The sequence below is a fragment of the Chelon labrosus genome (genome assembly GCF_963514085.1).
Source record: "Chelon labrosus genome assembly, chromosome: 5".
NCBI classification, from domain to species: domain Eukaryota; kingdom Metazoa; phylum Chordata; class Actinopteri; order Mugiliformes; family Mugilidae; genus Chelon; species Chelon labrosus.
In genome coordinates, this window is record NC_140341.1 from 28,987,938 (window position 1) to 29,012,667 (window position 24,730).

Consider the following 24,730-nt stretch of genomic DNA (forward strand, 5'->3'; position numbering starts at 1 on the left):
CATTCTTCATCCCCACATTTCGAACGTTACGCATCATGGATTCGCTCTCAATTCTCTCCAAACGATGTGCATCGCTCTCCGTTTTTTTGCGAGCGGGAGTTTTTTGTACGATGTGGGAGACGCAGAGCATATCGGCAAAGCAACTGTTTGTCGGGCGGTGCGTAAAGTTGGCCTTGCGCTAAAGCGGTTCCTGCGCAACTTCATTCGTTTTCCTGGCCACAAACCTACGAGGATCATCAAAGTGGAGTTTCATCAACTGGCAGGTCAGCATCACTTATAAATTTTCCAAATTTGCACCGAAATTATCTTTGCTGGTAAGCTTTCAATTAATGGGCATTGGATATTTCAGGCTTTCCAAACATCATTGGCTGCATTGATGGGACGCAAGTGCCTATTAAAGCGCCTTCCACAAACGAGGCAGATTATGTGAATAGGAAAGGTTTCCACAGCATAAACGTCCAAGTAGGTGTAATGGATAGGCTATAGGCCACTTTTATTTTTTGACGCTCTGTTAATGGTGTTGATGTTTAAAACACATTTAATTTTACTAATTGCCAGATGATATGTGATGCATCATGCCTTATCACAAACGTGGAGGCGAAATGGCCAGGGTCAGTACACGATGCCAGGATGTACCGGGAATCTAATTTGAGCAACAGATTTCAACGGGGTGCGTTATCTTATGCAAATATTATCAGATCCACTTCAGGCTAATTAATGCGTAGGCTCTAACTTAATGTTATATGTGCAATTACAGGGGAATTTGATGGGTATCTTCTCGGGGATAGAGGATACCCATGCCTTCCGACACTCATCACCCCGTACCCATATCCGGATCCTGGACCGCAAACCAGATTCAACGTGGCCCACAGCAGAACCCGAGTTAAAATCGAAATGACATTCGGGATTCTTAAGGAGAGGTTTCAGTGCCTGCGTCGGCTGAGGGTCAGTCCTGAAAGGGCATGCGATGTAATTGTTGCGTGTGCCATATTGCACAACATTGCAACGTTGCGCAATGAATTAGTTCCTGCTATTGAGGAGCAGATACCCGAGGAACACATTCAGCAACTTGACATCAGAGATGGTCAAAGAATGCGTGATGAAATCTGTCACAATCACTTCAACTAAAAATGAAAAATAAAAATGCACGTAAGACTGTTTCACACATTTATTTGCCCATTGCGTGTTTCATGGCCTGAAAAGAGAAAACACTTCATTATAGAGCAAATGTTCTGATCCAATGTTCTCAACTATGCTCTAGTCTCTGCACAGCCCATTTCTTTACCTCGATCTTTAATTTGAGGTATTCCATCTCCAAATCTGCCTTTGCAATTTGGCGTTGGAGATGGACTCGATAAAGTTCCTTTGCAGACATCTGAAATACATCCCAGTCATGTTCAGCATTCGAGCTAGTTATGCATGTTTAGACCAATTATGGTTGACCAACTATGGTTATTTCTTACGTTTTTGTATTCATTAGGCCTACTCGGCGCCGGATCCTCCACCGCAGCCACGGTCTGTTAGAGGTACATTTCCAGTTGGCATTTATGTGAGCACTGAATGTTAGGTTCCATAAATAATTTGATTATGTCAAAACATACCTCTGCAGACATGGGTGGTTCCTCCGTGACTGCTGATAATGTCTCTTCATCCTCCTATTATTTATATGAATGGTAATATTGGCTGGGGGCTGAAGTAGGCTACACAAATTAGACATAAGTGATTTAGGCGTAGGCCTATTTGGGAAAATACATTGCACTAGTTCATGTTGCTCCTCCTGGGAGGTTGAGGGCTCCGATGACGTGCCCCCAGGAATCCCCTCCATCATCGGACGCCTTCGATTGATACTGATCGCCAACTCCTCCACAGGGGTGAGGGGGGACACCGCTGGCCCAGAACCGGTCTTCCTCTCCTCTGCTTTCTTCCTATTGGCTTTGAAATGAATGTACCTTGTTGCAATATGGCAATTCAAGAATATAATACTGGATAAGTGATGTCTAAGATGATGCACCCAGATATATCTTACCAACTTGGACAATGTTTTTATATTTTGTTTTGACCTGCGGCCATGTTCTCTTGAGGGCGGTCGGGTTACATCTAATTAAAAATAATACAATATATGACAAGGTAGTCTATAGTATAAGAAAGTCTCATACAAAGCAGTTAATATTTAGCCTAATATCTACTGAATTATTGTGCTTCTGACATACATTAATGTGCTATAGTAAAGTATAGTATAAAAGTATAGTAGGCTATAGTACTAAACTTACGCATTTACACGGTCGGCAATTCTCTGCCAAGCAAGGTCTCGTTCCTTGGCAGACGCGCAAGTATTGCTTTTTTTCATTATTATCGCTCTTTCCTCCTCGTACGCCTCGAGCAGAACTTGCTGCTCCGCTTCAGAAAAATAGGCTGCTCTGCGCTTTGCCATTTTTACTCCTGGTTTCGACTCTCAATAGATGATGCCTTTATAACTTCGCCGTGAACGCGCACAACTCTAGGTTAACCAATACGGGGTTGATTGAACTGATTGCTAACCGGTGTTTTGGAACCGACAGCTCCGGTTTAGTCGCCTCAGGTTCAGACAACCCAGAGGTTAAGTTTTATCTCAGTGTTTGTTAAACCTCCTTTCTGGAATACCCCCCTGACGTTGTTCTTAAGATTCTGACTTTGTTTAATTTTCGCTAAAATTCTGACTTTGTTCTTAAGATTCTGACTTTGGAACAAAGTCAGAATTTTAGTTAGAATCAAACAAAGTCAGTATCTTAAGAACAAAGGTTCTGACTTTGTTCTTTAAAATTCTGACTTTGTTCTTAAGATTCTGACTTTGTTTGATTCTGACTAAAATTCTGACTTTGTTCTTAAAATTCTGACTTTGTTTGATTCTGACTAAAATTCTGACTTTGTTCTAAAGATTCTGACTTTGTTCTTAAGATTCTGACTTTGTTCTTCAAAATTCTGACTTTGCTCTTAAGATTCTGACTTTGTTTGATTCAAAAATTCTGACTTTGTTCTTAAGATTCTGACTTTGTTTGATTCTGACTAAAATTCTGACTTTGTTCTAAAGATTCTGACTTTGTTCTTAAAATTCAGACTTTTTGTTAGAGTTCTATGATTCTAACTTTGTTCTTTAAAATTCGGACTTTGTTCTAAAGATTCTGACTTTGTTTGATTCTGACTAATATTCTGACTTTGTTCTAAATATTCTGACTTTGTTCTTAAGATTCTGACTTTGATTCTGACTAAAATTCTGACTTTGTTCTAAAGATTCTGACTTTGTTTGATTCTGACTAAAATTCTGACTTTGTTCTTAAGATTCTGACTTTGTTTGATTCTGACTAAAATTCTGACTTTGTTCTAAAGATTCTGACTTTGTTTGATTCTGACTAACATTCTGACTTTGTTCTTAAAATTCTGACTTTGTTCTTAAGATTTTGACTTTGTTTGATTCTGACTAAAATTCTGACTTTATTCCAAAGATTCTGACTTTGTTCTTTAAAATTCTGACTTTGTTCTTAAGATTCTGACTGTGTTTGATTCTGACTAAAATTCTGACTTTGTATTTAAGATTCTGACTTTGTTTGATTCTAACTAAAATCCTGACTTTGTTCTGAAGATTATGACTTTGTTCTAAATATTCTGACTTTGTTCTTAAGATTCTGACTTTGTTTGATTCTGACTAAAATTCTGACTAAAATTCTGATTTCATTTCTACTCAATCAATTTCAACGTACATAGATAATTTAAGTTTGATTGTGTAACTATCAAATTTAAGCGGAGCCTACTAATTCAAAGTAGAATATACTTACATTTGAAAGTAATGTCATGAATGAGTAACTTTAAGTTAAATGGGATGGAATTTTTAAGTTTTGGACATGACCATGCCTCTTAAATTCCCGCTGCATTCAGTAGTGTAGGAAGGTTCGATTTTCCCGAGGTCATTTTTCAACTTAGTGGATGCGACAAAGAAGATTTTTTATATTTTAATAATCAAAACATTTAAAAAGACATGGTTAGCCGTTTCTGGTGATATTTCATGTTGTTATCAACTATACAGAAACACTTTTTAAGCTTTATATCAGTGAGTAGCTTTCATTCTCCGGGGACCATAGTCTCCACCACATTGGTAGCAATTATCAGACCAGCATTGTCGTCCACGATGTCACATGACCATGGATGGTTCTCCTGAGACCCTACGTCCTCATATAGGGACATTAACCCTCTTGTTATGTTCATTTGTCAGGAACACCAATGGTGTTCCCGGGTCAATTTGACCCAGTGCATGTTTAATTATCCAAAAGTTGTCTGAAACCAAAAAAATACTAACAAGCAGTGTGAATATTTCATTACTAACTCCATTACTAATTATTCTATCAATATTTAGTGCAATGGTGTTTCTTACCTCTAACAGGTAATGGTTCAATTAGGACAATTGACTCGTTTTTCATAAAAAAAAAATACATGTTCAAACTTTTTTTTAATAATGTTTCACTACTTTATTACTTTTGAAAGACCAACATATAAATGTCACAGGTTATGCTGTGCCCTCTGAGACCCTGTGCCATGTCGAGCACGACCCTTGTGCCCCGGCTCTCTCTGGGGCTCCTCCAACCCAATGGGCAGCGACCTCTGAATGCCACCATCCTTTTAGCCATCCACTGTGATATTAGGTCCTTGGCTGTAGAGTAGTGGAAGTTGCTCTACCCACTTGTCCCACACTGTCCTAATAGCTGCCATCTTGTCTCTCTCCCATCTACCAACCCTTGTCTCTCGATTATCAAATCTGATTACTCTGGAGAAAATGTGAAAAGTCTCCAGAGACATTGTGGCTCGAAATATAGCTCTGCCTGTTTCTGCATCCCACAGACTGGCTGTCGATTCATCCTTCGACTTATAGACCCCAGCCAGGATGAGGAGCCCCAAATACGCATCTAAATGTGTTTTGTCCAGCTCCTTCCACTTCTCCCCAAAAACACGCCTCCCTTCAAGATTAGTCATTTCCAGAATGATTTTCTGTATTGAATCTGGCATGACCAGCTCAAAAGCTGACTTGATGTCAGTCACACGACTCACTGCCATCCTAGTGGGCCCTGGCACTGTCTTTATTATGTTTTCTGCAGATAGTTTTGCCTGATGCATATTTGGGGATGAAGACCACTGTATTTCACCATTTTTTCACATGAATGTCTTGCTTGGAGGAATAGGAATAGCAATTCCCTCATCTGGTTCAAAATCAGAATCATTAGAATCAGAATTTAGCTCAAGATAGTCTTCTTCTTCAGACACATCCTCCTCTATTTCACTGTCATGATCAGTGATGACTTCCAGAGCCTCATGGACTGTCATCCTTTTGCTTCGGCTGCTCATTTTGTAAAGGTCTGCCTGACAGAGTGTAATGTTGGTAGGACTCCCATGCAGAGAATCTTTTATATGTTTTGCCCCTCCCCTGTTGAGTGTCCACTGAATGTGGGTGGAGTTTTTCCGCGAGAACATAAATGGTTCCCGTCAAACGTCATAACATCTGCACCTGTGCACCTGTGTGTGCGTGTGTGGTGTGTGTGTGGGTGTGTGTGTGCGGTTGTGTGGGTGTGTGTGTGGGTGTGTGTGTGTGTGTGATTGGGGTGAAATATGTCTCACAGTTGCAAAGAAAGAAATACTCTGACATTTCTGACACCCTTTTACCTCCAGTTTGACTGCTGGGTCAAATTGACCTGAACAGTATCTATGTGATATAAACATGGAGGGGGTGGTTGCAAATATGTGAGATGAACCATTTTCATATTATATGTTGATTACACTAATTAAGGCAAGCAGAAGAAGTTTCATACTGAAAAAATACTTTTAACTATTTTTCCTAGATCTTCAAACTTTAAAATGGGTCAATTTGACCCGTAACATAACAGGAGGGTTAAGTTTTAGGTTTGTGGTAGCTTATTCTGCATTTTGCTTCATTTAAAACCTCATCAAATTTGACAGTTGAATTCTTACTTTGCACAGGCATGTCTGGGCATTAAAATTAACAGTTCTGAACAGTTTTATATTTGAACAATGAAAACAAGGTGGTTGATTTCAGTTCTGCTTTTGCTCAGTCATGTTCAGATATGAAAACTGAGTTTTTTATTTGAGCAAGGAAGAATAGTGTTTGTTTGCAATTCCATTTTTGCACAGAAACGTTCAGGTATTAAAATAAAAAAGTTATATTTTGTTACACATTGGTGAGTTTATTATAACATACAGTGAAATAATCCCCATGTCCACATATGAAGACATGTTTTTTCCAAAACTATTTGCTGTTCAAAGATGATGCTTAGTTTTTATTGCTATATTTACGTGTCATCAGCTATGATACACCACACATGATAAAAGGATAGATTGTCGTGTACATTGCTCATTTTCAGTCCCAATGTCCATTGTCCTTTGAGTTTGTCTATTTTTGGCAAGTTATTATATTTGAATGCCATAATTTTTGGATCTTCTTGTGTCAGTGTCATTTCTTGTTGTGGGTGTTTCGCAGCTTTTGCAGTCAACTCTTGTGGGATTTTTTTTTGTGGCAGTTTACATTTTGGATGTTTTGCATGTTTTGCATGTTTTTGTGGTCTGTTTATGCTGATTTTGTGTTGCTGTAATTATATTAATGACTTTCCAACAAGAAATGTTACCAGTCATACACTGTGCCCCGGCACATCATCAGTATGCCCAGTACACCCCTGCAACTGGAGCTAGTTGGTTCCTGAATCACCTGGGTTAATGATTCAACTGTTCGCACTGAATCAGGAGTCAGGAGTCCGAGGTCTTTATTAAACCAGATCTGCTAAATACACAAGGCGAGTTAGAGTTAAAGACAGCAGACACACTGCAAATTCAGATGATTCAGTTGAATGGGTCACTGACTCGAGTTAGCGGACTCCCCAGAAACACTGTGGACTCAGATGATTCGGTTCACTGACCAATCATTGTATCTAAGTTAATAAGTTAAACATTGCAATAAACCACAATATATATAATTTGTGCACATTTTGCATTTTTTTCGTTGGGGGGGGCAATAACACCAACTCAAGTGACTCAAGTGAACCGGATCATTTTAGTGAGTGACTCAGTGGTGGTAAACTCAGTTGATTTTATGGACTCGGGTCATACCTGGCACATCACTAGTGTGGCGCGACACAAATGTGGCACGGCATGTCATAAGCCACTTTTTGATCTCTGTGTCTCTAGAAAAATTATTTTACTTCATGTGTTACTGTGCAAAAAAATTAACACTGAACCAATCATTGTGTGTTAGTACGTGTTGAAATAAATAGAATGGGTGCTTCTTCTCACTGATTTGATCTTGTGCAGTATTGTTTGCACACAGTCTCTTTTATTTCTAAAGTTTTTTTTTTTAATTCTTTGAACAAATGAATGATAACAGGAAGTGAGGGATTTTTTTTTGATTTTTGATTTTATTTGGATCCCCATTAGCTGATGCAGAAAACATCAGCTACTCTTCCTGGGGTCCACACACAACATATAACAGACAAGAAATCAACATACAAACAAGAATTCAACATACAAGACAATAAATATAAAACAGGAAAAGAGTAAATGCTTTTTCTGGGGTCCACACACTAAAACAAACAAGAAATCACAACAACAATAGACAGGATGACAGAAAGGAAAAAAAAAAAAAAAAGAACATGTGAGTAAATAAAAATTAAATTCAGTAGTACATACTAGGATTTAGTGCAATCAGCTATAAGGTGTCGCTTTACTTGTTTTTTGAAACTAACTTTGTTCTGGGTTTTTGATATCTGATCTGGAAGGGAGTTCCATTCAACCATAGCTCTACATAGCACCGTGCGTTGTTTTAGTGTTGTTTTGATTGTTGGAATTGTGTAGTTACCACTAGTGGCGTGTCTAGTGGGGTATGTGTGAACATTGGAGCTTAGTGTGAGCTGTCTAAACAAACAGTCTGGTTTCTTTAGTATATTAATGTTCTTTATGAAAGAAAGAAGGGATGCTTTCACCCTCGCATCAACTGTCAGCCAGCCGAGTTGGTCATGCATGTTCTTCACATTGGCTCTGTGTGTGCATTTAAAGGGGAACTCCGGCGCAAAATGAACCTGGGGTTAATAACACATGTGTACCGAGTTCGACCGTTCTCTGGTATTTGTTTTCATGCATTTGTTTTGTTAGTCAAATGTGACCAGTTTTCTTGCAAACCGCTATTTAGCGTATAACGCTAGCCTTCGGGGCACACCGACACATAAAAAGAAATCGCTATTTCTATACCACTAACAAGGCTCACAATATCACCACACTTACACGGTAGCATAACTAGGGTCTCTACATGTAAACCGAAGCACTGAGAACTTTGCAAGTATACAGGCAGTTTATTAAAAAAGGAATACAGTACCGTTCGCGTCCGGCTCGCATAACCAAGCGGGCGCCATCTTGGGGAAACTGAACACTCTTCGTTCAGTGCTCTCAGTGCTTTCTTCCGGCAACAGACAGTTCAGAAGTTTGTTCAATAGTAAGCTATGATCAATGACATCAAAGGCAACACTAAAATCTAATAGTACTGCTCCTACAATATTCTGTTGATCAATATCTTTCAACCAATCATCTGTCATTTGCGTGAGCGCTGTGGAGGTTGAGTGTCCTTCCCTGTAAGCATGCTGGTAATTACTTGACAAGTTGTTCAATGACAGGTAACAATGTATCTGATTAAATACAATTTTTTCCAGCAGTTTGCTTAGAACAGGTAACAGGCTGATCGGTCGGCTATTTGAGCCAGTAAAGGCAGCACGAGTATTTTTTGGTAGAGGGATTACCTTTGCCTCTTTCCAAATTTGAGGGAACTTATTACTGTCAAGACTAAGATTAAAGATGTAGCATACAGGAGTGGCAATATAGTCCGCTACAATCTTCAATAACTTCCCATCCAGGTTATCAATGCCTGATGGTTTCTCATTACTAATGGACAATAAAAGTTTTCTCACTTCATCTATAGTCACATTGCAGAATTCAAAAGAGCAGTTCTTGTCATAAATTATTTTGTTTTGTATACATGAATACAATGGCTCATTGTGTGTTGTTGGCATTTCCTGCCTAAGTTTACACACTTTGCTAGTGAAATAGTCATTAAAATAATTGGCAATATCCATAGGTTTAGTTATGAATGACCCTTCCACTTCAATAAAAGATGGAGCCGAGTTACTCTTTCTGCCCATGATGTCATTTAGGGTGCTCCATAGCTTCTTTGCATCCTGTTTTATGTCGTTTATCATTGATCCATAATACAATTTCTTCTTCTTTCTGTTCATTTTAGTGACATAGTTCCTCAGTTTACAATATGCTTGCCAATCAGATGTACAGCCTGACCTTTTCGACACTTCTTTTGCCTCACTTCTCTGAGCCATGCATTCTTTTAATGCATCATCAACCCAGGGACACCTAACAGCTCTTACAGTTAGCCTCCTAACAGGTGCATGTTTATTTATAACTGGAACCAACAGTTCAGTGAAAACATTAAGCGCAGTATCTGGATCTCTTTGTTTACTGACATTAGACCAACAAATATTTTTAACATCATTCACATATGATTCACAACAGAAACCCCTGTATGATCTTTTATATACAATTTTTGGCCCAGCCTTTGGAACTTTAGCCTTCCTAGATATAACCACTAAATTATGATCACTGAAATCAATGGAAACAGATATGGCTTTTGAGCAGAGTTCAACAGCATTGGTGTAAATGTGATCAATGCATGTGGATGATACAGTTCCGTTCTTGTTAGTGAACACCCTGGTTGGTTGGTTAATAACCTGAACAAGATTGCAGACACCGGTAATGCTAAGAATTTTCTTTTTCAGAGGACAGCTTGATGCAAGAAAATTTATGTTTAGGTCTCCCAGTACATAGATTTCTCTGTTTTCATCACATGCTCTTTCAAATATTTCACACAGATTATCAAGATACTGACTGCTAGAACTTGGTGGCCTATAACAGCATCCCAGTAATATAGGTTTTAGGTGGGGTAGGTGAACCTGTAGCCATAGCATTTCAACATCACATGACATAAGATCACTTCTGAACTTAACAGGGATGTGGCTCTGAATGTACATTGCAACTCCTCCCCCATACTTATCCCTGTCCTTTCTGTAAATGCTATATCCCTGTATCTCCACTGTAGCATCATCAAATGTGCTATCTAGGTGAGTTTCAGAGATGGCTAGAATATGAATTTTGTCAGTCGTTAGCAGATTGTCAATGTCTTGAACTTTGTTTCTTAAGCTACATATGTTCACATGGGCTATTTTTAGCCCTTTCTTGGGAAGTGACATCGACATAGTAAAGGAAAATAAGGCCTAATAGGCAGTCCATAGTGCGTGTACTTGCGCGCCTGAAGTTACGAACCTGTGGTCTTGGCAGATGTTTCCCCTCCGACTCCAACAGTCTTTTGGGAGGGAGGGTGGACAATGAGTCTATCATAGCGAATGTAGGCAATGTTTCCCTTTGATCTTTCAGCTTTCATGATTGGGATGAGTTCCTTTCGTTTCTGCCTCACGGCTTCAGAGTAGTCCTCGTTAAGGTAGATGTTCGTGCCTCTTAGCTTGTTTGCCCTCGCCATAACAGCCTCCTTGTCCTTCCATCTTAAGAACTTAACGATGATCGGTCTGTGTCGTTCTCCTTCTGTTGTCGGGTCACCCATCCGGTGGGCTCGCTCCACCTCGATCCGTTCCTCGTCCATTTCCAACTTTTCGGCTAGAATCCGACGAACCTTGTTCTCTGTTACATCCCAGCTCTCACGTTTAGACTCCGGAATGCCATCAATAATGATGTTGTTTCTTTTGGATTGCCCCTCGAGGTTGTCAACTTTACCATCAAGTGACAGTGCAGATTCGCATACCGTGTTTATGTCTTTGCGCGCATCTCTGCAAAGAGCTGCAATCTCGTCGCAGGACTTTTTCTGATTATCCACCTGAGTTTGCGTGTAGTCCAGGCTCTGTTTGTATTCCGTGAAGTCTTTTACGAGGTCGTCGATTCGCTTGTTTGTTGTCTCCATGATTAGTTGCAGGAACGTTTTAAAGTTCTTTTCCTGGAGATCCATCATGTCTTTAAAGAAAACCTTCTGCTGTTCTAACATTTCTGTAAGGACACTGACAGTAACGTATTCCTCATCAGTAACAAACTCTTTCGCGGATTTTTTCGGAGGCATGGCCTACTTCCGGAGGAACTGGACAATGTCGCGATAACAGGAAGTGAGGGAGACGGTGCTCTTTTACATACATACATAACCTTGCTCTTTACACTTAGAGAAATGTCTAGTGTAGAAGTTGTGAGAACATCGGCGGGATGTTTGACCAGTGAGAGACACTTGCAGCAAACGGCCCAGAAATGCAATTTAGCTGAAGACGTACATTTTGCAAACAAGTAAAATGAAATGTGCTATGCTATGCACTACACAATCATCAGTGTTTTGTACTTATGTCCACAGACACATCCGGAGGGGCAGCCACAGTTAGCTGGTGTCCCGTTAGTGTGGATACAGCGCGGCCTCATTCATATGCTCCTGCACATTGGCACAACGGCTATTGTCATGTAGTTGACATGCAGCTCTAAATAAGATTCTTTATAATTTGTCTTCTTTTGTGCACAAGTCTCTCTGCCCATCAATGTTTATCTTACCCTGCATCATTAGTAAAATTCTTCATTTACCTAAACCATAATCCCACTCAATGATGGCATCCAGTCCATCAACACCGATCTCATTCAAAATAAGGCTTTGATGGAAAGTCTAATTTTATGATGTTTGAGTAACTGAATTATGAATAAACAAATACACAGATTTTGTTTTAGATGTTTGTGACGTGATAACAATACAAAACATATTGCAATGGTATCTGCATACTCCATTAGGTTCCATGAAGATGGTTCCATCTTTGAAGTTGACTTTCGCTAGTTTTGCTAGTTTGCATGAAACCCTGAGAAGAAGTGTTTTGTCACGTAGCTCTGCATGCAAAGTCCAATAATCTTCTACTATCTTCACAAGACACTAAACTGAATCCATGGTGAACACAACTAACTATCCACCCATGTCACGAGCATGGCTAAAATGATTCAAACATAACCACCTGCTGAAGCGGTCACCTCATCTCATAAATATATGTTACACATTCCCCAGCTGAGCGTCTTGAATCCTGAAAGAATGGTGCTATACTGTAGTACCAAGTCAGATATACAATGTACTAGTATGAGAATGCTTTGGGTTGAAACTGAAGATCAATTTTACAAAACTCTGAAAAGAAAAAGTTAAATCCACAGTGATTTTTTTCTCATTGGTCTGCATGATGAGACCATTGATGATGATTTTTTTTTTAAGCATTTTTTTTAAGCATTTTAAGATTTATTTCTAATTACATTGTAATAATAATGGTTACATAATGGTTACACCTGATCCTAACTCCCCAGCGCATGCTGCCATATTTACCGCCAGCATCTGCACAACCAAGTCCTCATGAACTATCTTTAACAAGCTGGCTGTGAGCTTGATGAGCTGTGACATTCTTTGGCATTCAGACATTACGCAACCATGGCTAAATAATTCATTGTATGCTATGCATATTACTTGGCTCACACTTCATCGGCTGTGCATCCTCATGTGCTAGTGTAAACGCTTTCAGGCTAAAATTTTATTACCACCTACCTGTACCTAGGAGACTGCAGCCAGTATGGTTGTAGCAATGTTTACAAAAATAGAGTTAGGGATGCTTTGAATGTGCAATAAGCACATCATTACAGAGGAATGTATGTTGTATCAAGATAGATAGATAGTTTCTTTATTAATCCCAAACTGGGAACTTTCTCTGTTGCAGCAGCAATGTACAGGCACTCAACACCATACATAAATATAACAAAAAGCTAAAATTAACAATAAAAAATAGAGAACTAAAAAAGAACAATAATCTATACACAATATTTACAAAAATTATAAGATAAGTGAATAAGTGAATATTAAAAGTGAATATTAAAAAAAGCTTAATTAGATTGCAATGAAATGTAATGAATTTACAACCAATAACCAAACAAGCATGTGCAAATGTGCAAGAAAAACAAAAGTCCAGAGTGTCGTCTGTCACACAAAGATGAGGAGTTGTACAGACTGATGGCTTGAGGCAGGAAAGATTTCCTGTAGGGTTCTTTGAGACAACGAAGTTGTCTGAGCCTTCTGGAGAAGGTGCTCCGTTGTTTGTCTATTGTGTGGTGGAGAGGGTGGTCAGGGTTATCCATGATTGATAACAGTTTGTTCAGAGTCCTCTTCTCCACCACTGATTTGAATGTTTCCTGTCTGCAGCCAATGATGGAGCCAGCCTTCCTGATCAGTTTGTTCAGTCTGTTGGCATCACTGGCTGTAATGCTGTTCCCCCAGCAGACCACAGCAGAGATGTTTGAGATGTTTGAACATGTATACATTTGTATCCTTTACTACTCATTTGCATGTGTGCAAATGAGTAGTAACAGAAGAAAACAGTAAAAAAAAAAAAAAAAAAAAAAAAATGTACATAAACAATGCAGTACACAAAATTGCATAAGAAGGCATGACCAGTTGTATTTTAACCGAAACATTTCACGCATAGGTGACTTTTTTGGAGATGATTTGAAAATTGTGGCCATTGATCTGTTCCATTAGTCTGGTTACAGATAATTGCTTGCTTTCAGTACAGTAACACTAACCCACTAATTCTTTATTATTTTCAGTGTTTTTATTATTTTCTACAAGGCCTTGATCCCTGGGTAATGCAGCTTATTCAAGGTTATTATGAATCCCTCAGAGAACCTGATTTGGAGAGGGCAGAAAAGAGCAGTGCAGGTTTGATGAATGATGCTTTACACAACTACTAAAGGTTGTCGAACAGTCAAGTGTAACTTCATGCACCAGGAACATAGTGAAACAGGAGATTATTCTCGAAACTGTTCCACCGCATTGCACACAGTTGTCTAAACTATCCCTCCAGTATTCCAGTTTCAAAAAGCCAAGCCTAGCTCATACTGTGATAATCATCCCCAGATCAAAAAGTGCTGAAAAAGGTACTGAATGTGGACATATCTCAAACTGAGAATTACGGTTAATAATTGAAGAAGGTGGAAAGACACTTCATATATGGCACCACACAAGATTACAGTTTCCTCAAGGGATCACAATTAGGCATGTCATTAGGAAGCATGACACATTATTACTGGCTTTAGCGCTGAATACTGTTATTTGTTTTTGCAGTCCCTGCCTGCAGTGAGCTGGCACAATTAATCTCTCATTTCCTGACAGTTATGGCAGTTATGTGGGAAGCAGACTCTGGAGCTGGACAGTTAAAGCCTAAATAAATCTGGTGTTTTCAAAGGAAAATTACAATGTGTCTCGTGGCTCACCAAGCACAGACAGTGGAGATAGCAATACCCCAGCCTCATTTATTTCTTCAAGCAGTCCTTTGTATTGCTGTTTGCCAGTAATATTTAGAAGAACAGATATTCACCTTGGAGACTTTGGAGTGATTATTAGTATTTGGGGATTGACAGAGGAGGATTTTTGGTGGCAATCACACTGTGGATTGCAGACACCGTGTCAAATACTGTATGTCACATATTGTGTATGTGTATGATGGCCAGCTGGACATGGTGACATTTCAGCCTCAAGCTACATAAAAATATATTCTTTTTATTTATTTATTTTACAAAATGCATATTTCGAAACGACTACACAGTTCACAGTGTTAAACATGTGAAAATTATGGAATCGCCAAAAAACATCGCAACTGTACATGCTTTGTGGGTAAACAGTAACAACTTCATCTAACATCAAATTAAATCAAATAGATTATGTGGCCCTAACTTAGTTTTTGTCAACTTGTTTTTTACATTAACTAATCGGTTTTCTATTGTCGGAGGAATTCCCCACTAACATACTGTTGCCAGCGTTGACGTTGGCCCCTCCCACAAACAACTTAACAATGTGTTCAAGTGTTTATGTTCAGGAAAATAATAAGTTGAATGTTCCACAACAGTTACTACGTGATTTTAGTATCGGTTTTGTAGGTTTTCATTTTAAAGGTTTTCATAGAGCAAAAAATTCTGCCCGAACCCAGAAAAGACACAGAAATGTACTACCCAGAACCATAGTGGGGCTGCCTATAATTTGCAAGATAGGACCAGGACCTGTGCAGAACTGAGAAATGCCAGAACCTGACGTTGCTGTCAAACGTGCTAGCAGGTGACAAATGCAACCGGCTGCGTAGTTTTGTTGCCTCTAATACAATGCAGATTGCTTTAACAGTTTTCTCTTTCGAACTACAGAATGCTTGTTCATTGCCATGGCTGATAAGTTCGGCATTGCTAATTTGCTATCATCAGTGTTCTCTGATCAGGAGGTGAGAGGTTGGAGGGTAAACGTCACACTCGTCTCAAATGACTTGCACTTGCACAGGCAGGTCAGAAGTAACCACTTTTGTGGCCTCTGTTTGATTATTGTTGCACTACAAAATAGGCACAGGAGCACTCAACGAAATTTCACCAGTGAGACTTTCACTTTTGCCTCACGCCATTCACACAGGTTTACAAACAGCCAATATATCAGCTGGGCTTGTCGAAGTGTGCCTGTACATTCAGATCTGTCTCTGACTGTTTTCCCCGAGTCATTTTCAGCCCACTCAGACATAGTTGCAGGGGAATCTGTGTCTCATCACGTTTCTGTTGACTTTGGTGTAGTATTTTAAATGCACTGTTCAATTAGATTCACTAAAATCTCTCAGCTGCAGTAACTTATTATAAAGCACTCTCTTCAGCCTTATGAACATCACCTGTTTGCGAGATGTTTATGAGTTCATGAGATTTAATCATTAGCAAAAATTGCCTGAAGTGTTGTGTAAGGCAGTTAGTGCTTAATGTTCTGCTAGATTACCAAATTATATAAAATATACTTTAAAACCATGGGGCCTCTAGCTGAAATAATAAACACAAATAGGGTGCAAATAACATAGCATCATTCACAGACACCACACAAAAATAATGAAGATTGATTCATACATATGTACTGTGGCACTGTTGTGTTGAGCGTTTCACCTGAAAAAAATCTAAATAATAAATGGTCAATGGTCAATAGTGATTTTCTGACCTTGTGAATAAAAAACAGCGTGAGCCGCTATCTGGCTTTTGCAGATCAGGTTACTTTTGCATGAAACAACAGAAATTCCGACCAGTTCCATAAAGCTCCAGATGAACTTTTCATACAGACAAGTGCAGTAACCACAGCAGTACACAGTCTGCCACGGACACCATGTTTGGCTGCTACTTGATTACTTCCCCATGTGTGTGAGAGTGCACACTGATCATATTGATTGTGGGGTCATACTCCAATGACCGCACTATTTGTATACCTTAGGTTGTCTGTATGTGCCTCGTGTGACAGGTTGACCTGCTCATAGAAGTGGCTTTCATAAGGCCCACCTCCTTTCTGGCATATGAATACATCACTTTCTGTTTCTGATTTTACTGGTACATGTCTTCACCATAAACACTGTTTCTGGTTGAAACACATAATGGGCCACAAAATGGCACCATGTGGTAGGTACTATCATCAAAGAAGGATTAAATAAAGATGAAGTCCGATGGCCTAATCTGTACAGACATTTACTTCAGGAGAATTCTTGTTTACTTGACTTAAACCAACACACACGGAAGCTCTAGTGGTAGCATGTGTAGTGTGCAGTGACCATTACTTAAGTCCAGGTAAGCCTGGCAGGAAAAAGTTGAGTCATTTCATTATTCATCAGGTTACAGACGTTCAGCATTACTTATACATTAGAGTCTTAGCTTGTTCTTTTTCAGCTACTAACGTTCCATTATTTAAGGAGACAAGAGCAGAGCAGTGCAGAGACCTATGGTAATGTTTTAAAGATAAAATGGAATGAGTTCCATTTTATCAGCTCTAAATATTAATTTATCCCCAATAGGTAGGCACTGATTTGAGATTTAATACCAGTGGAGACTATATGGAAATTGTGCCATAAATTCAGATTTTATTATTTATTTATTTTTTTGTCAATGGTACTTTTCTGTGTCCCCTTTTTTTTTATAAGTGGGCTTATTCAGGTGATTGCAAACCTTAATACAAGTGCTAGCTTTCCACTGTAGTAAATCTTCAGGCTGTAGCTGACGTGATCAAAATTGTACCAAAGTGTTACATAAGACACCACAGTAACTGGAGAAGAACAAGGAAGAATACTTGCAAAAGTATATGCTGTGGAGACGTTGACGTTGATGATGACCAAATTGCTTTCTTCAGAGCAGAGAATGTGACAGATCACATAATATATAAACCTTTGAAGCCACTCAGATGTGCATGTCAATCTGAAAAGGATAACTACAGTGATAAAGTCTGTAGCCTATGTATGTCAGCTCAAGACAGCTCATAAATATGTCAACCCTACTTCCAAAACTGACAGTCCTGATATCATGTCAGCACTACCTGTGTCATCATAGTAGCTAGTAAACACCATGATGTACAGTATATGCATGGATCTGAAGAGAGATATTTTCAACAAAATGCTATTTGAACCGAGGCTGCTACTCATGCTCTCATACGCATGCTCTCATGATAAATTACATGCTCTGTGTCATTTATACCAGTCAGAGTATGAGAGCATGATGCAAATGTCACCGAGCATGCTCTGTCGTGACCAGTGTGTTCTGGATGGTGTCGTAATCTTGTGTGAACGGATCTGTCATGGTCACTTCATACATTCAGACTAGCTCTATCTTGAAAAGTGAAAAATTGGAATCAGATTCAAGGAATGACTGCACGTTGTAAAAGGTGTTAGCTCAGTGAAATTGCTATCACATTAGGTTAATAGCATCTGCAGCAACACCCATGCCTCATCAGCTGCTTAGCGACTATCTACCAGTAACGTAGGAGTCATATTCATGCAGATGTACATTCTGGACTCCATTCACCACCTCACCTTATATTAATAATAATAATATACTCTTTTATTGACTTTGCTATAATTTGTTATTCATGACTGTGATTTGAAGGCATAATTCATAAGACCATGGCATATACTGTTTCGTGAGCTCAGTAAATACAGAAGAATGCATTATTAGCCTCTGTTAATATGCCTTAGCCTATTATTTTTAGCGATCCTCTCTTAAATACATACACAATGATGAGAAAGACATACCTGACACTTGGACAAATGACACACAGACTGCAGCTCCAGCCTGCTGCGTCTCTTTGATAAATACATACAGCACATGGGCTTGTAGCAGCATGCAGAACATACTTAAACAGAACTTTGTCTAAGTTACAAAAGCTTTGTCTCCCTGCTGGCTAGTGGGCACTTTGTTGTTCGGAGCTGTTAAAAAAAACATGTCCCCAGTGGCTTTGGCTTGATCTGCTCTGGCTTTGTTTGCGCCTCATTTGCTTGCTGCTCTGGGGTGAGGCGCACGCCAAATGAAACGACATGAATATAAAATGGATTAAGTGATTGGAGGTTTTGGACAAACTGTCATTTTTACCTGATGATGGCACCAAATGAAAAGTCCCAAGGACTCATTATCTGGGAACAATGAATGTGTGTTCCAGATTTCATTAACAGCCCATCTAATAGTTGTTGAGGTGGATTGATGGCCCTCCAGCAGATACTGCCAAAAAAATGGAGCAGATCAGATTCTACGGTTAACTTTGACATTTCTGGCTGCTACACTGGTCCGCATATTCTTATTTTTTTTTTTTAAATCAATTTAATCTGTCCCCAAACCATCCCTTTCCACATTCCGTTGTTAAGTCTTTCTGTGATATTGCTCACTTTACTTAAAGCAGCAATTCATGTCCCACAATATGTAAATTAGTACAATACTGCATATGGTGGAGTATTATATTTGGGTGGAGCATTTATGTGCTATATAGCTATGTAAAATATTAAAATCTTAACAATTACTCGGGTCCATAAAACCACCACGGCTGCCTGTAACTCAAATGACTATGGTCTCTTAGTGACCACATACTTACCTGTAGCTGGAGGAACCTTCCCCAACAAATGGTACTGTAATCACCTGTTCAGAGCTTAGTTTTTGTGGATATAACATGACCTGGATGGCTGAGAACATTCACAGATAAATGACAGGACACTTAATTGTGGTACATTTTCTCCCAGTACCTGCTGTTTGTGATCTTTTCATAGCTAGGCTGTCTGAAAGATGGATAATTTACCTAATGAATAGTCTGAAATGAGAGGATAATTGATTATTTTCATCACTACTTTCTGTCAGCGCACAGAGCTTTACGATTATTAATTAGTGAGAGGTGCTTAGTAGTTGTGGCACTGAATATATGCACACACGCGCACGTCCACATGCATCCATTTGAGGATTTGTGCGTGCTATAATGTTCACACAAAAGGTATTATCGTTAATGGCAAACAACCCCTCCACACTCCCCCTTGTGACATTTGAGTTGGGCTACGTTTCTGTTTGGCTCCGGCACAAAACAAACAATGCGGTCACGTCCGACCAATCCAGCTTGGTACAAAAAGATGTTTTCCTGGATGTGCCACACAAAGCTGTTCCCATCATTACACAACATGTTGTGTTACCTCAAAATGAAAAATCTAGGCCTTTCCCTTTGTGTTCGCCTGGCAGTTAAATCTCACTTTTGATTCTGGCAGTTAATCACATTACATCGCTGTCACTCAAATCCAGCGCTTTTGGCTCTTACTGTTATTTAATTTGATGGAACAATGAAGCTGAAAAGATGTTTTTAATGGCAACTCTAAATAGATTCACAATGACAGCTTCACTTGGATTTGAAGTCAATTTAAAGCTTTTCTTTCTATGTTTCCAAAAGCTTTCATAATTAATTTTTCTCCACTCAGGTGCTTTTACTTTCTTCTCTTTCTGTCTGCACACAGACTCTGAAGTCATCTACAGGAACAGTGATGGTCACGTCATCAAGTTCAACATCCTCACGAACGAAACTGAGATCGTCCTGACAAACTCAACATTTGTAAGTAACTATTAGTCTTGTGTAGAGTACATTACGTTCCAGTAAAGCGTTTGGACTCACATTCTACAAACTGCATTGTAGCACAAAAATTAAGACAGAAATGCTATGAACTTGCACGGATGGAAGCATGAACAAATAAGGGGTCTGAAGGGTCATGGGGATACTGGAGCCTATCCCAGCTGTCATTGGGCGAGAGGCAGGGTACACCCTGGACAGGATTGCCAGGGCTAACACAGAGAGACAAACAACCATTCACACTCACATGCACACCGCAGAAAGCCCACACAGGTACAAGGAGAACATGCAAACTCATTTAAATATTATATTTAAAACACATTTTGCTGGGGTTGCACTTTTTTTCTCAATATGTTAATTAAAATGTTTTATTTAATAGTTTGAAGGTCTTTTTGATGTTAATTTTGTATGATGTGTAAAATTTTGAAACAAAAGAAAAACCTGAATAAGCTGGTGTGTCCAAACATTTGACTGAAACTATTGTATCACTAGTATTAATTATAGTTTTGTGTGCATTTATCAGTCTCTCTTTATGTCTACTTTCCACCAGATCAATTTCAACGTGGCAAAGTATTCTGTCTCCCCTGATCTGAAATATGTTCTCTTCGCATATGATGTGAAACGGGTAAGTTCTTTAAATCTACCTGTACCATGATTGTGTCTGCAGTAAGAAAAAAAAAAAGATCCATGTCATACCGGGACACATCACTCCATTTTTTACATACACAGCAAGAACAAAGTAACAGAGAATAGAGAGTAAAATCAAGGCCCACATGAAGACAGGAGATTGGGCAGGGTTCTCAGAGTCTTGAAGCAGGTGTAGGTGGACTGACAGGGATAGATTTCCCTGAACTTCCTAGAGGTCACCATGGTGATGGGGAGGAGGTGGAGTAGGCTATAGTTTCTAGATTTCAGAGCCAGACTGACAGGGATATTAAAAGAACAGAATGCAGAGACTGACTGGCTTAGGGTATGTGGGAAGAAGAAATGGTAAATGTAGTGAGCAGGAATAAATAGCAGCAATTTCCAACTGTAACATGACAGATCTTCCTTACTGAACTTTTGTTGTTAATTTTAATGTAGCTGGTTCTTAACTTCTTTCTATTTAAATCTATTTAAATAAACAGTGCATCATGTGTATTAGTGCTCAGTGGTTCCCTGTTGTGGTTTTATGTGCTTATGTGCAACCCAAACATCTTTTCACACTTTTGCATATGCCCTTCTGTATCTGCAGAATATTTTATGACATAAGACCTGTGTCTAAAGAGAGAACATGATGCCACCTGATCAACAGTTTTACTTGGCATAAAGTTTTGTGCCATCTGTCTTTAGACTTTATCCGTCTTCCATGTATTACATAGAATGGAATTCGCTGCATCCTAGTATGCTCTGACTTTGCAAGAGCTAAGCTATTCACAATTCTGGCAAGAGCTGGAATTCAAAGTGTTTAAATCCGCTTCAAAGAGTCAGTTCAAAGGATGGCTCGTTCACGGATCTCTTAAGTCAACCCTGTGGTGTATGTGACCAAGCAGACAGGGTTTCCTTTTCTCCTATCACTAAAATCTCATATTTTACATGGTTGTAATAAAAGACGAAACCATACACCATCAGGTTTGCATAAACATCTACGCAACAGTCCTTTGGGGCTTAGTAATTTTTGACGAACGCCAGGGTCGGGGGGGTGATTAAAATTCCACTGTGGCCCGCGTGAGACTGACAGGTCACTTTCATTCACCAATAGTGCAGCGGGGCAAGCTTGAACCTTAATTACCAGCTTTCCATCAGAAAAGAGTAGATGCAAAATGAGATATGCAAATTGGACCCTCCACTGTAGAAGGGATCAACTGTGAGGATTAGTGACAAGGCGATTAATCAGAGCTGATTTGCATATTTTCTATGAAGGGTTAGACTTACGATTTGGAACAATACAGGCAATAGCCAGAAGCGCAGTTTATTTTTAGCACAAGGTTACATTGAAAGAATATTTATTTATATATATCTAGGTTTTGTAAAAAGAAAACATTTGGCCTTCATCTGGGTGATAAGCAGGATGTATACGTTTGCTGTGCCTGTGGTATTCTGTGCTATAGACAGTATACTGGAGCTGCCCAGAAATTTCAAAATGAATGTACTCAACAAAATTAACAGAATGTAAAACTTGCTAATGCAGTTATCCTCTGAAAATCCAGAATTGGTTCTACCCGCTGTCAGGTCGAGTTTGATTCATCGCTCGAGTGCCTGGGGATTGAACTTGAAATGAGTTTTAAAAGCAAAGAGCTTGAGAGATTTTATTTGGTGACTGTTGAAGACACAGTGAAGAATGGTGTTCTGTGAACTTGGAAGACTGAAGTGCTGATGAGCAATTAATAACATAACCAGGAAGCATTTAACATCTTCCTTTACTGAAGACAGGGTCGCAGCTGCTGAATAAAACTGTAAAAACTAACTAGAAATCAGACAATAAAATAAAATACCCCACAGATAAATTACTTGGAAGTGGTACTTAATTTTTTGCATGGCTGGGATCAGTACACCACCTTGGTATACTATTGGCAGGCACCTTCAAACCAGGATAAGACATACACAGCATATGTTTCTCACATGTATACTGTTTGAATCATCATTGTATTCATTCCTGTCGGAGCAGTTTTCAGCTGCCAAGGCTGAATATGCTGCAATGAAATTCCAGGAACAGTAATGTGTAGAAAGCTACAGCGCTCTAAAGAGTCTGAAACTCGAAGTGGGGTTTCCTGTAACACCGATCAGGCATAACATTATGACCACCTTCCTAATATTGTGTAGGTCTCCCTTGTGTCTCCCAAACAGTGGTGACTCATCAGAGAATGGACATTGGCCTTCTGAGGGTGTCCTGTGGTGTCTGGCAACAGAGTCCTATGGGTAGAGGGGAGGGGCCTCTGTGGATCATCCCACAGATACTTGATCAGTTTGGGATCTAGTGAATTTGGAGGCCAGGTCAACACCTTGTACTGTTCTTCATGTTTTTTTTAGTTGTTCCTAAAGCATTTGTATGTGTGTGTGTCTGCTGGGGATGGCTGCTGCCATCAAGGAGTGTCATTGCTATGGGGTGGGGGTGCCTGGTCTGGTCTAGGTGGGTGCTACGTGTCTAAGTAACATCCACATGAATGACAGGTCCAAAAGTTTCCCAGCAGAATATTGAATTGTCACAAGATGGTCAATGTTATTTACTTCTCATGTCAGTGGTCATAATGTTATGCCTGATTGGTGTATGTAAGCAGTTTCTTTTTCTGAGATTCTCAATATTAAACATATTGATATAGATATATACATTGTTTCACCAACTAAAACAAACCCCCGTCCATTATCATTTGTAGAATTTTAATAAACATTTGGAACTTCCTCTTTGAATTTGCAGTCATGTGTCAAAGACTTGAGTTGGACTTTGAATACACAATTTTCCCGTATACATGGTTAATTTTCAACATCAATATTTTCACATGGAAAATCAAAACAAAACAAAAACAGAACCAAACTTGAGCCTGACGCCTTTGTGATGAAGACCAATAAGCAATAACTGCATTTTTTTTCCCAAGGAAAAATAAATTGCTTTTCTAATAGATTCATCTCTGGTGTGCGCTGAATGAAATAAAACATTCATCATGCTTCGTGGCCAATTTTACCACCTTGGTAGAGATGTGACAGTTTGATTCTTGTTTTATCCCAGACATAATTCGTACATTTAGTCGTTTGTTTTGGTTCAGATATTACAATTTGTTCAGCTCTATTTTTAACACCCCAAAAACGGTGTGTAATGTTCTGGATTTTTAAGCACAACATTATTTGTCAGTGATGACAGCATTATGGCTTTATGTTTGAAATGCTTCCATTCAAGACAATAGAAAACAATTTGGCCACATAGTTTAATTAATTCAATGCATAGTGCCTATATTGTATTATAATGTCATACACTGTGTATGTACGACATTATAATATATTATAGGAGATGCTTGACTGGGAAGAAACTGAGTATTGGGACAGCTGTAGTAATGGCGCTCCAAGACAAAACAGCGTGCCCCTGCTGGCATACTCATCTGATGGAGGCAAACAATCGTCTGATGGAGGCAAGAGGCTGTATAAGGCCCAGTCAGGCTCCCAGGCGTCAGGCAGCAGAGACAACACACATCAGTCAGGTGGAGACGGATCATTTCCTCATTTGTTTTTGTGTCTTGTGATCTGCTTATGTCTATCACATTATATCATTGGCAATTGTTGTTAAAACCTCTTCTGGATTTTAAGAAGGATACAGGTCAGTTGAATAAGAGAAAATACATTTTGTTTTTGAAAAGAAATGTTTTTATTGGAAATCTCATGGAAAACAGATTTTTTTCTCTGTTTGATTATCCTCTTGGACTGGGGAATGCATACCACACCCAGTTAGTACAGTTAGTACAGTTAGAAAGGTTTGTTGTCCATTATAATTCTACTCAATCAGGAGTATTGTGCGGTGTTAATTTTGACAGCCTCTTTTGATTTAGTCTTAGCTTTAGTCTTCAGACCAAAATGCGTACTCGTCTTAGTCACATTTTCAACAATGAAAAGTCATTGTATTTTTGTCAACTTTAATTATTCCATTTAGTCAACTGCAACTAACAATATTATTTTTTTTTTTGCTGCTTTTTTATATGTCCTCTTCAGACAAAA

General features: G+C 39.1%; 1 protein-coding gene across 1 annotated transcript in view; it reads left to right on the forward strand.

Moving 5' to 3' along the window:
* Nucleotides 1-24,730, forward strand: part of dpp10 (dipeptidyl peptidase like 10) — a gene marked incomplete at its 5' end in the record, with an annotated part of 201,361 nt that overhangs the window by 136,123 nt on the left and 40,508 nt on the right. Inside the window, 2 exons of the mRNA XM_084544737.1 lie at nt 19,941-20,035; nt 20,601-20,675. Coding sequence (XP_084400863.1) covers nt 19,941-20,035; nt 20,601-20,675 — 170 coding nt within the window. The remainder of the gene's footprint in view (nt 1-19,940; nt 20,036-20,600; nt 20,676-24,730) is intronic.